Source organism: Bombus vosnesenskii, unplaced genomic scaffold, assembly GCF_011952255.1.
Source record: "Bombus vosnesenskii isolate JDL3184/JDL3185 unplaced genomic scaffold, Bvos_JDL3184-5_v1.1 scf7180000013883, whole genome shotgun sequence".
NCBI classification, from domain to species: Eukaryota; Metazoa; Arthropoda; class Insecta; order Hymenoptera; family Apidae; genus Bombus; species Bombus vosnesenskii.
In genome coordinates, this window is record NW_022883264.1 from 1,162,265 (window position 1) to 1,175,822 (window position 13,558).

The window sequence follows — 13,558 nt, forward strand, 5'->3', positions numbered from 1 at the left end:
AGGTTAAACGATTTTATCGGTCAGCTGCCGAGTGAAAGGACTAACGCGTGATTCAGGTTAGACGCAAAGTTATAAAAAGCTCGACCCTTTCACCACAAATTACGTATTTTTAGTTCGCAACTTCCTGTTCTATGTGTTTCCATATAAAATTGCGGTATACGCGCGCAAGAAAAAATTTCCCATTCAACCAGACAAATTTATTCATTTCCAGTTACATTTTCTTACAATATTCTTAAAGTATCGCGTTGATCGCGCGCGCTACGAACAACACATCGACGACAATTCCTTCTGCGTACAGGTACGACGCCACTTTATAGACAAACTTTGGACACAGCGTGTTTAACATACGAATAATTCAAATATCCGACGCTTGATTAAACGCATTACACGAAGACGACGAACCAGGGATATCGACGAGAGGTCGAAGAAAACGCGGATTCTTCGAAATTTCGGGCTGGCTGCGACGAGTTAAACATTTGGCGAAATATTCGATTCGTTATCGGCCCGGTGAAACGAGTCTACCGTTTGCTACGGTATTTCGTAGCACAGAGGCTGAAAGCTGCAGCACAGAGTAGATTCGAACGAGGACATATTGCGCGTAGTGATCGAACTATTATCGTGCGAGGAGACTTTTCGTCGTTCAAAATACATGCAACACTTTGCAACGCTTTCACATGCTACACTTTGACAGCTCGATAGAGGCTCGTCACAGGAAACAACCGCGTAATAAATATCGTTGGCTGATACGCTAAACGCGATTTGGCTCTCCCAACGTCTGCAAATTACGTCCAACCTCGTACGGGCTGTCCTCCAAAGAAACGAACGAAGAAAATAACGAACTACGGCGCCGCGCGCTTACATACTCGAAAAGGGATAAATCGCGATAGAAAAGCGGAGAAGGGGAAGGCAACGAAACGGATGGAAAAGCGAAAAACGAACGATCGCTGCGCAAAGGGAATTAAAAGCACCGAGTCGATCGAAATGCGAGAGAAAACGATCGTAAAATGCTAAACACCTCGGTCGTAGGAACAACGACCGCTGCGAGCGGCTTTCATTCATCCGGAAAACAATGAAGGAGGCACGAGCCGGTGATATAATTTCGAACAGCCGGTGAACAATGCCGGTACCGGTAAAGACCAATAAAAGTACAATGTAAGGGTGCTGCTGGTTAAGTGAAAAGGAGAATACAGAAAGAAAGAGTTGGCAAAGGGAGGGGCAGAGGGAAAGAAGGAAGAAACATAGCGGAGGGTTACGCCATGAGGATTAAAGGTTCAAGGCCGAATAGCAGCGGGATAAAGAGAAAGAGAGGGAGATCAGTGGGTAAACGAAGGACGGAAAGAAGTCGGAGAAAAGAATTCAGAGCCGCTGGCGAAACAAGGGTCGACGAGTGACACGGTTGCTAGAAGAGACACCTGCTCGCCTGACTTGTGCACGAGAGGAGTCTACTACGAGGAAGCCGCAATGAGCGGTCACTGGCGGACAGGTGGCATTATTCTTCTTTCGTTATATCGATCGAGCCATCTAAACGTCTGGACAAAGGGAATTTTTACGGGTCGTTAACCTTGTTTGCCGATGCTTCGGACGGTGCCTCGTGTCCAAACTTTTACCAATTATTTTCTGGCGCCGTCGGTCGAACGGATGAAAGTAACAGATAAATCCACTACGTCGGTGTAGGAAGGACGCGGGACGAGCCAAAGGTCGTGGAACGAAGGAGAAGGAAGGCGTGTTCTACGGGAGAGAGACCTTGGAGCAGCGGCCGCAGGACTCCGAGAGACACGCGAGGCGAGCAGCGCGCGATATAGAAGAGTCACGAAGCGAAGAAGCAGGAGAAGAAGCGTCTGTGAACTGGTCGAGAAGGCTGGATAGAGCGGGGAGAAAGGACAAGACAAGTAGCCCAAGCTGTAGTTCGGTTTAGAGCACTTTGGATTAGCGGGATCTAATAAGCAGGTTGAGCCGCGAGTTCTTAGACGCGAGTGCTTGAAGGCGCGTCGGCAATAACACGCGCGATACGAACGAGTCCAAGAAATATACTAGACATCGAGCATAAAGAACAGGAAGAAAAGAAGAAGAGCATATGGAACAGGAGACCGTAGGACGTGCTATTCCGCCAGTCGAGTCCCCTAAGCTGCCCCTAACGTCCCTGCAATCTACGAGTACGCGATGAACAACAACGTGGGCGGTTGTTCGCGATGCGTTTCACCTGACGAAAGCAAGTGTACGACGTAAGTTGGCGAACTAAATTCGCGAGACACCGAAACCGGTGTCCCCGTCGACCACAATTTCCATAGGAACGGAACGATCGTGCGACTCAACGTCGAGACGCTCTCGCCCCGATTAGAAAGGAGACTCTGTGTCCTCGCCTCTCAAGTCTGGTCCAGGCGAAAGTCTCGCAAAGACTGCTGCCTCGTTGCTTTCCTCTGTCGGTGTATTCCCTTCGCAATTACGAAACCATCAGCGGTGGTGGGCGTGAAATTCGCTCGTACAAAAGCTTCATCACCGTGGAAAGAAGCAAGGGACGAGAGAGAATGAGAGCAAGGGAGAGAAAGACAGAGAGGGAGGGGGCATTCTCGCGTCTAACCTTAACCTACCGCAAAGCTGTCTCTCACCCTGACACCAGTTCCAATGGGGCGATATACGCGCGTGGTTATCGGTGGCACCTTTGGGCCGCGCCAGGACGTACAATCGACACGTACGTACTTGTACGCGTACAGCGAGGGCTGTGGTACGTGTGTGGCTACTTGTTAACGGTTATTTTCGGCGGACAACGGTGGTAGATACTTGCAACTAGCCGGTACCGTTAACGGCACGTGGCCGGAATCCTCGAAAGTTAGACACCCGCTGGCAACTTTGATTTTCTTTTCTTCTCTTTCTTGCTTGCTTTTTACGCCGATGCCAGCAGGTTGTTATACAGCCGCAGGCAAGCGGCATTTATTTCGAATACTTCGCAACGGGCAATCGAATTAGACGCGTGAATTATGGCCCCGTTTCTTCGCTAAATCTCGCTACTGTTCCGCCTGGTTTTCGTTTCTACCAGCGAGAGAGAGAGAGAGAGGATGCTTAACCGGGAAACGCGGCTAATAAAGTGGAAAATTGACGCGATATGGTTGTTGGAAACGGAGCCGGGAAGCTTGTTTTCGAACGACGTGGAAATTCTTCCCGTGGTCGATGTTGGTCCGCTGCTACTGTCACTTCGCTTCTATCAGTTAATCACTGGCATCTTTTTTAACAGCCGACACGACGATCGACGGTCGGTTTCGGAGCGACGAATTAAACGTTCGCTTCTGATTTCACTTTGGCTACTTTGAGACGATAACAGCTTCCGCCGCGTTAGGGAAATGCCGCTAGTCAAGTGGAAAATCGACGACCGATAGCGGCAAGTTGTTTTCGTACAACCGTTCTGCAAATGTTCGTCTCTAGGTTTGCAATTGCTGGCTTCTTTTCCAACGCCCCGAACCAAGCGTTGCCGATTCAGTTCAATTAGTCGTTCCACGCTAACAACAGCTTTCGTTACATCGGAAATTAACGAGGACCGGTTGCAAGTCAGGCTGAAAGTTGGGACTATTCGATCGACTAAACGTTTTCGAGTGTTTCAGTCTCAGCTGTTCTTAACGCTTCTGGCTTGGCATTTGTCCTCGTAGCTTTGTAATTTCTACGTTGCCGTTTGACCACGCGATGCAGCCCGTCAGCACGCGTGCACAGCTCGTCTGGCAATTATGAAACCAGCGTAAAATGTACCACGACAAAACAGAAGAATAAACCAACTTTCCACTGGCATTTCGAACGTACGAAAATACGCGGCGAAGCATACGAACGCCGAATGTTTAACGACGACTGTTCGCGAGGAGGTTGGCGACGAGGAAGCCGCTTCGAAGAATGAAATTGCACGTACGCGGCGAACGTTTCATTCAGAAGTAGAAAATATCACGGCCAATAATTACATTACCGCCGAATGTCACCGTTGGCGAACTAAAAAGCGAGCGGGAGATAAAAAAAAAAAAGCTTGGTAATTAGTTTAACTAAACGAGAATACGCGTTTAACGGGCGTGGAAAAAATCTCGTATGAAACTGTTATTTCAGCGATACGGCGTCAATCGCAGTTGGTTTTAATTTTCGTGCGTAGGAAAAAAGACAAAAAAAGGAAGCCGACTCTCGTTTTCATTTGTAACGGCGCGTGACACGCCAACGGTTCCGAGTTCGTCACGTCGATGCGTGAATTACGGCACACACGCGCGCGCGCCACCGGTTGCGAATTTTTCAATCGGCCGCAGGCACGCCGGTAAAACGTAAACAAAACGGGACACAGAGTGCAACGCGGGCTTGTCTCTCTGCGCGTGTACACACGATCGACGACAAACGCGCCACGTGCTACGGTTGTCTTTGCATGGAAAGGGGGACAGTGGGAGACGCCAGACGCAACGTAACATTCGTAATTCGTGATTCAGCGATGTTATCAGCGGCCGCCAAACAGTGGCGTAGGTCATACTTGTATCTCGTCTCGTGAGCTTTTTTCCATAACGCGTGTATCACGCGCAAATCGTAGTGGAACGCAACGGGTCGCGTTTGTTCGTCGGCTGGGAAACACGTGAACCAACAACTCGTTGCTCGGTGTCCGCGCCACAGGTTCGTCGTTCTACCTACCTAAATACGATCTCTTGCGGACGCTGTCTGTCTATTTCGCCATTTTCAATTGACATTTTCACGCCAGCCAGCGGCCAGGCAAGCTGCAACTCGAGATTTCGAGAAAGACTCGCAGCTCTGAACGTCTGTTGCTCGAGCGTAGAATTCGATTGGAATCTGCCGATTTGCTTCGCGGATCGAGATAATCGCGATAAGCGAACTATTTGAAGCAAACCTTGAAGGTAAGTAAATTTGAAATTGCATAACTAGCGACGATTTTCTATAGAATTTGATTCCCGTATCAAATCTAGATCGATATAAACGCAAGCCCTTATCGTATCTCTAATATCGATCGTTCGAGTTATCCATCAACTGCGATCATCATACTCTTACAACGACCAATTCGAAATATTAAATTGATCCTATTCCACTCGTTACGTAACGAGTATCCCATCGTATCGGTAGATAAAGATCAGTTGACGCTAAAATAAGGCCTAAAGTATAGGAACGAAGAGGCTTCGCTTCGACGTATCGCGTAATTCCCAATCTTCTTTCTGTATTTAACTTCCCGTGGCGCTTCCGATCCACTCGTTAAATTCAGATATCGCGTTTTTCCAAAAACCGACGCTATCGCGAAAGACGGAGAACCAAGCGGATAGCCGGACTTCCGATTCCTATTATCTCGTTTCTGCTTGCGCGTTTTCTTCAACGACGCTTTGACGAGGATATCGTACAGAACCGCCGAAGAATTTCCATTTCCCTCGCGCTTCTACGTCGCAGCTCTGAACTTGCGACCAACGTTTCGGTTGGTTAAAGAAATAGAGCGTACTAAAACTCTCCATTTGCTTGGAATCTGGAACTCGCGGCGACTAGACCGGCTCGTACAACAGAAATGCAACTCGCAACAACAGCTGCTACAATAAAAATACACCGACCCTGGCGACGTACGATTTTTCATTCGCGCGATAGGAGTTTAGGATTAACGAGTGAATTCGCTGGACGAGAACCGACGAACGAATCTACCAACGAGTCTCGAGACTCGATTTTTGCCAAAGTCTCTCGGGATACGACAGTTGTACGTGGAAACGTAGGCGCGCGCGTACCGAGTTTCCACGCAGCATCTTATCGCGAGTGCGCTGTTCAGGCTGCATTTCCAGCAATCCGCGACTGTTTTCTTTCGCCAGACTGCTTGGCACTGAATGGCATGGTAACGTAACGCCAGGAATATCGAGTATGAATGAGACGATCGACGACCGATTAAACGACTAATCGCTGGTAGTCGAGTGTCACCGATCGCGGTTATAAACTCATTTTATTTATCTCGCTGTGTAACGTAAACCGATATAAGTGTTTGGAGTCGGTCGCAGGAACTGGCGGCGATAAGACGATGGCAGGATGGATATCTCGAGGAAACGGCAATTATTTTCTTTCTGCCTGGTAAACGATCGAATCACGCAATGCGAGACGCAGAATAACGAAATATAGTTAATAACAACGATAATAATATTTCAATAACTAACGTGGTCGCGTCGGTCTCCTTGAATTTAGAAGCGAAAAACAACGTCCATTATTATCCTTATCTTCGTCATAATCCGTTACGAGGAAATTTCTGTCTGCCCTTGTTTGCGTCCAACTTGCGAAAACAATTTTCCACGAGAAACGCAGACGTCCCGTGCCTCGTCCCTCGAGAATATTCCACGCAACGTCAAACCCTCGCGGCGACCAGTTTTTTCGCCATCAATCCTCGTTGCACGTAAGTCGACTGATATTTCGGTCTTCGCATCGATTAAGAAGCGAATTCCATTGTAACGATCTCGTCGACTCTCGAAGCCGCGTTATCCTTATCCTTCGTCGTCCCTTGCGTTTGCGCGCGTTCCACACCAATTTGTGAAACAAGGAATTTCGGTGAGAACATTGCAATGAGAAGAGGAAATGAAACCTCGTGCTAACTAGTTTCGCGACTGACGTGTGATACTCAATCGCCTTTTATTCCACGCACGTTAATCCTACACTTGGTGCAATACGATGAAAATATTCGTATTTTCCTTGTATCTTCAACACCGTGTCGGAGGAACGTTTCTCCGCTGCGATTTCTCTGCTTCTCGCTCAGACGAGGAATATACCTGCGTCGACGATTAAATTGCATATTTGCCTGTAACAATTTTGTTACGATGCTGCTTAGCTGGCACCGCGTAAACCTACATCGAACAGACACACTTGGAGTCGCTTAACCGGCCAGTTTTCCTACAAGTAACTTTCATTTACCTTCGATTGTTTCTGTCTCGTGCTAATTAACGTCAGCTGTCGTTTTCGTCGGACAAGCTGCTTCGAGTTGCTCGACTTTTGTCTGCAACGCAGCTTGCATTATTTTTCTCTTACTAGCGCTTCGTCGACGTTAACTATGGTTTCTATCGTCTAATCGGCCGAGACAAGATCGGACGCGAGAATCGGATGGAAGAGAATTTTCCTTCGAAGGCGATTTTCCACGTTCGCGCGGAAATATTTCCAAAGTTCCTGCTACGTGGACCGACGAGTGTCCGAAATTCTGGCGAAGCGACCACGTCGATCCTACGAGAGAATCGGACGAATGGTCAACGATCCGCATTTTCACTCGCGGCGTGCTCCAAATTCTTCCGCAAGCCGAACAAGCGCGAACTACTCGACTGGAGACGCGGAAGAAAAATGCGCGTGTGACCAGCCGGTCTCGGTAGATCTGGTTCCACTGCCACGTTGTGCATACGTAAACAGATCCGCGCACAAAGGAACCAACGGATCGCGCGAAGCAACGACAGAGAAGACAGGAGACAGAGAAAGAGGGGAGAAGATTGGGAAGGTGGAAGAGCCGGCGATACAGAGAGATAGAGAAGGACGTGCATACGCACGGTTACTCTGCATGCATTTAAAACGGGGACGCGGCCCGTAAATCACGTAGTAGAGCCTCGGCTCGTTGCGGTGCAGCTCGACGGAGAGGACGTTGCGCGCCACCGCCGCCACGTGGTTTTCGCGGCAAAACTATGCGGCCGCCACACGCCGGGCGAATTTATGAATGGGAGAAGCCTATTGACAGATCGCGCGTCGATAACTCTCTCGTTAATGGCCCGTGATGGTGGGTGAGCGGCTCGATGCGCCGCAGGAGGACGAGGAGGCGGAGGAGGAGTAGCTGCTGGAGGCCAGGCCGACCAAGGAGGGTAACGGGGGAAACTTGGACTCCGCTTTATGCCGCCGGTGCTCGCGGCACACGCCGTGTTCCCCGTTTGCTACCAGTCTTTGTCCTTCGCCCGCTGAAAACCTTCCACCGAGTGGTTAGCCACCGATCCTCCGGCTGGTTCAGCTTTCGCAATTTCTAGGTGACGCGGCGAGTTACAACGGAGATGCGTTACTCGAGTATTCCAGCTTCGGGCAACGCGGCGAGGTCCCTCTTGCGTCGCTCCTATCGCGGTGATTTTACAAGTTTAGGGATAGGAATCGTTCGTAGCAATGGGGAACCGATCCGAGACCCAGCGTCGATGCTTAGACCGCGTTTAAGCTCGAGTGAGACTGTACGGTCGGTCAGATTACGCGAAATCGAGCACTGGCTGAAGTAAAGCAAGAAGAACGTTCACCGTAGGCGGTTTGATCGGGCGATAATACGCTGGAAGAAGCGCGTGTTCGACGCTCGATCGGCGTTTGTCGGTCGAAGCAAATCACCGATACGACCTGTCTCCATCCGGTGCTTTCGATCGTCGTTTTATCTCACAGAACCGGAAAAAGTGCGATAACTAACCGTGCGCTGCAAATTAGGAATCGTTCGTTTATTCCGTACAATTACGACGGACAAGCTCGTAATCTCTTCGCTTATCGAATAATCCGAATAGATCGCTATTTTGAAAACCTGTTGACCGCGGTAGTACCGAGCAGCGAAAAACACTGCAGACTATATTTTTCGACGGAGTTGCTGCGTGCAGGTCTGTTTTCGTCTTGCTATTATCGAACATTCGTTTGATGTGGTTAGAAATCCGTGAAAAACGCCTGCTGCTCCACCGTGGCCATTTAGCGAACGATCGATATTAATCTACTATCGTAGAAAAAGGTTATTGCAGTCTCTCAAAGATAACTTTTCGCGGTAATGGTAAAGCGATGTAGTATAGAACACCGTCGTGTCGCTTTGTGTAGTTGCTAGAAGAAGAAGATTTCCGTCCCGTGTGATCGTGCTAAGTTCGAGCTAACCAACAACAAGATCACCTTACAAGTCTGTTCTATTCGAATCCCGACGAATCTTGGCCAGGTTGAAGAGTTTTTGGCACGTCCGGTTTTATTAAACACGTGCCAGAAATGTTACTTTAGCCGATCGTTCCGGTCGTTGATCTTTGTGCATTCGATCTACGATATCGCATAACCTAGAAATATTTGCGTACTTTATGAAAAATGTATCTTGTACGATCGAGGTATCGCGTTGGTTGTGTTTTGTTACAAAAAAATTGCACCATTTGCGTTAATAAATGGGAGGAAATTAATTAATTAATTAATTATGGACGTAGAGTAGTTGCAGAGATATTTTGGTTAGAAAGCAAATGTCAGAAATTTGTCTGCGTGTCGTGTGAGAAATAAGGAACTCTCGTACGAACATTCTGACGTCTAGGAACGTTATAACGATCAACGAGTATATGAAATATAATGATTAAGAGTAACATTCTACTTCGCAATTTTAAATATGTATGTAGCTGTACGACTATCATGAGAACGAAAGGGCTAGTCGAGAGACACAGGTGTGTGATTCCGAAATGTATAATTCCCTAGGATGAGCATGTATAATTGCGAATAAGTATTACACGAGTTTATGGAAAATCCTTCCACGAATAATCAACCTTATAACGCATTTGCCTCGGAAAAATAAAAAAATAGCCATCTGAATTTGCATCCAAAGCGATAACGATACACTTTGAGTAAAAAAAAAGAATCGCAGAATTATCGCAACTGAATTGAGATACTAATGATTGTAACGTCTGAAAATCGAATGTAGGTGTAAGATTTTTTTTTTATTTATTTATTAAAACTACAATCAATTCTCGCGTTGAGAATTTTCAGTAATTTTTCTGCCGTGGCTCAGTGACATGGCTGATTAATTATAATAAGTTAATACTTATTATACATAAGTATAATTTATAAGTAAGTAGTAGGTGTAAGATGGCCGTAAACCTTCGAAAATAACAAGAAAATGCTACTCTGATGCATAAAATTCTTCCATTAATTTGGATTTTTCCACGGAGAATAAGAAAACCGAGTCGTTCGCGGAAACGACAAGAAAACGTTATCCTTTCGCACAAATAATCGATCGATTTCTTGACCATGTCCGTCGTCGAGATTACGCGTCAGTTTTAGTCGATCGATCGGTCGAGCGTATCGAAAGAAAATATCTCACTTACATAACTGTACCAAGCACTATCTGTCACTAGCAAAGACGTTACTGTTTTCTGCCAATATCTTTGGAATCTCTGCTAGAGCTTCCTTTCAGTTGTAAAAAAGAAAAAATTATCACAATAGAAACATTCGCGAAAACGTGAGAATTTTTTCGTTTCGATTAAACAGTTGGTAGAACTGCCGTGTGACACTGTCCGACGGACGCGTTCGATCGGTACACTCAATCGCACTGGACGTGGTATAACCTCAAAAATACATAAAATCGTAGTACATTGTGTATAAGTTCTCATATATTCTATGAATTATTGAAATTCGACGTGAAAATATTCCAAGGATTGCATGGTGAAAAGGATACCCTTTCGTATACGAACAGAGATCAGTAGAAATAACTAGAAATTTGCGGAAAGATCACGTCGCCAAGATGTCTCTGAATACGGTATGATCCAAAGACGAAGAAATTCTTACGACGCACTTCCTGCTGAATAATAAAACGATAAAGGTATCAAGAACGCTGAAGTCACAGATTCGACCGGTTTTGTCACCGTCGGACAGAGTGCGGTCGTCACGCGAACGCGGCTGTTTCTCGAGATACGCCTATCACGCATTGGCATTTCACTAACACCGAGCATTTTAGAGCATGTTCATAGCTTGTAGGAAAAACCAATCCACCACAGAGATATACCGTATAGCCACCTAACCGATCCACACTGAATGTTCTGTGCTCTAGCTATAACCAATAAGGGGGCCAGAAGACAAAGGTTAAAGTGCAAGTTTTACAAATTCTCTATGCCATGACGAAATATGTTTCTTAAATTTCGACGACGATCCAGCGGTTGGAAATGTAGACGAATACAGTTCGGAAGAGGTTACGGTCGTTCGGTTGATCTAACGAAACCGGGCCATCAAATGCATTACATACATTCGGCGAGTGAGAAGGGAAAAAACTAGTCGTTCCTATCGCCTCCACGCGATCGGTGAGAGAGAAAAAGAGCAAAGGTAAATATATGCTTTTAAAAACATCCCTTAGAACAGAGTCGGGTTGTTGTCGTCGCGGTAACCATGACGACGTTGCCCCCTTGATGGTTGGTCATAATCGTGCCCCTTTCCCCCCTCGCCCGCTGCTTAGTGAACGTCGTACCCTTCTCCTTACTCCTCGCGACGCACAGGCGACGCTAGGTTTCCTCCACAGCGCTGGCCAAGTAAAGAAGAGGCAGCCAGCCTCGGAGCCTCCGGTCACCTTTCTCTATCTCGCTCTCTCTCTTTATCGAGACTCTTTCTTTGTCTCTCATATCGCGTGTGTATATATATACACACATATATATGTATATATACACGTTTCTCCTTCGTGCTCTTATTCCTTCCCTATCGCTGCTTCTTTCTCTCTCGCTCGTTACGCTGCCCCCCTCTCCGCACGTAGCGACCCACGACCCACCGTCGTTACCACAGCCACCTCGACCGTTCCCCACCTCTCGCCATCCTAACTACGCCACCCAGCATCGCGGCCGCCGTCCTACCTCCTCCACCTCTCCACCCCCAACCTCCTCTTACTCTGCTCCGCTGCTGCTGCTGCTGCCGCCTCTATACCCTCCTGCTCCCTCCGCCGCTCGTCCCCAAGCCCAAGGAAACGCGGGATCGCTTCGAATTCAAACTACTGAACACGAGGTTACCACGCGTCAAATCTGACACTTCGGCACGACGTTGATCCGCCGCTGTATCAATTTCTACACCATAGTGGAAATAGCGTCGACGACGTGAGACCTCGCCGATTCTCACGTACACAGAGTTTCCTAATGTTATGCTCCGAAAGAGAGAGGGAGAGAGAGAGAGAGAGAGAGAAAGAGAGTGAGAGAGAGAGAGATGACGAAACACGACGAAAAAATTTGCGGCGATTATTTGTATCGATTCCGACGTCGACGCATGAAAAAAGAATCAACGAACGAGTGTTTATGGTTTTTCTTAGCACTTGAGAATGCCCGGTACGATTCAATGACTCGCAGCCGACGGGCGATTAACACGGTTTCGCAGTATGATTATACCGGTTGATGCAATATTTTCGATCGATTTGTACGATCACACACAGGATGAGAAGAAATCGCAGAGGCTAGGTGATAAAATAGTTTCCACGGAGATTCATCGCTGTGTCTGCCGTTCGTGTGCGCCAGCCTTTCAAGGCGTTACGAGAAGTTAACTTTCAATTGCAAGTTGCGCTCGTCGCTGCGGGACGAGACGTTCTCTTCGGCGGTCAGAGTTGCGTGTAACGAATCGTATATCCGAGGTATCCGTCAACGAGACAGAAAAATCACACACTGAACCACTTGTACTAAGGCACGGTTGAAATACACGGCTCTCGTTCGATGGCTGAGAAACGTCGCGGCGAAACGAGGATAAAGTCCCTTCGCGTAACGAACACCGAACTCGAGGAACGGAGCAACGTATAAATTTTTCACAGCAAGCGACACACAACCACCTCGTAGCCGCTGTGCTGTCGTGTTCACGTAACGCTCTCTTGGCTGGCCGCACAAGAACGTTAGAGGCAGGCGAACACAGGCCGGCACAGTTTTCGAAAGGGGGAAAAAAAATTGATGGAGAAAAAAGAAAAAGAAACTGACGTAGCACTTTTCACTCACCTGACTAACGTCGCACCACATTATTATTTCGCTAGCACTGACGACAGCATCTTGGATCGCTCGTGTACCATACACAGTGTAGCGCAATGGTTTTTTGTTTTCAGTGAAGAAATAGTACGTGAAATCGAAGCTCCACCGTCGGTGTACGCTCCGTGAATACGCTCTGTTCGTTTTCTCTCTCACAGTCTCACGAAATGCACTCTCACGATCGCGGATACATTCGTCGCCGTCCGCTTGTGCTTCACGTTTTAGAATACCGCCTGTCTAGCTCGTCGAGTAACACCACACGATCACTTCGAGTGAACGACACGACTCTCACCGACGAGCCCACTAGTGACTGGTTGGCCATGCAAAGCATTACTGAATACTCTGACAACAGTTCTCGTCATGTACCGCCGCTCGGTTTTCCCCCGAATGAGTGTTCGACTGTTTCCGTTGAACTTCGGCCCACCTGCACTCTAGCACGACGGCACGGCACACAGTGCCGTAGCCTCGTCGCGTCGAGCCCTTTACTTCTCCTCGTGTCTATCTTCGAATCGCTTGCTACTATCTTCTTACATAAAACTTACGTCTTTTCTGTATTAAAAAACCAGTGTATCCACGCTACGAATTACACCGAAGTAGGAAAATAGCGTAAAAATAAAACTGCCCCTACCGATTTTTGCTATCGTAACTTTTATTAAAACAAACTGAATTATTTTTGATTCGTATCGATCGTTACATAACGTATATACTACGCGTAGGGATTTACGTTACATTATTGTTGTATCGTAGGAAATTGATATTTCCTAATGTCGGTGAAAAAAAAAAATTAAGGAAAAGATCACCTCTTGAATGAACGTAAATTAAAGGGTCCTGGCTATTCTCCAGCTTGTAAAGTTGTAATAACGGGAGCGTGGCGGGTACTTTAATGTTCG

The 13,558-nt window shown here is 47.3% G+C and overlaps 1 protein-coding gene across 1 annotated transcript in view; it reads right to left on the minus strand.

Annotated features, from left to right (window-relative positions):
- LOC117239041 (basic-leucine zipper transcription factor A) overlaps nucleotides 1-13,051 on the minus strand; it is a 57,193-nt gene extending 44,142 nt beyond the window's left edge. Inside the window, exon 1 of the mRNA XM_033504301.1 lies at nucleotides 12,642-13,051. Coding sequence (XP_033360192.1) covers nucleotides 12,642-12,662 — 21 coding nt within the window. The 5' untranslated portion in view covers nucleotides 12,663-13,051. The remainder of the gene's footprint in view (nucleotides 1-12,641) is intronic.
- Nucleotides 13,052-13,558: the final 507 nt, after the last annotated feature.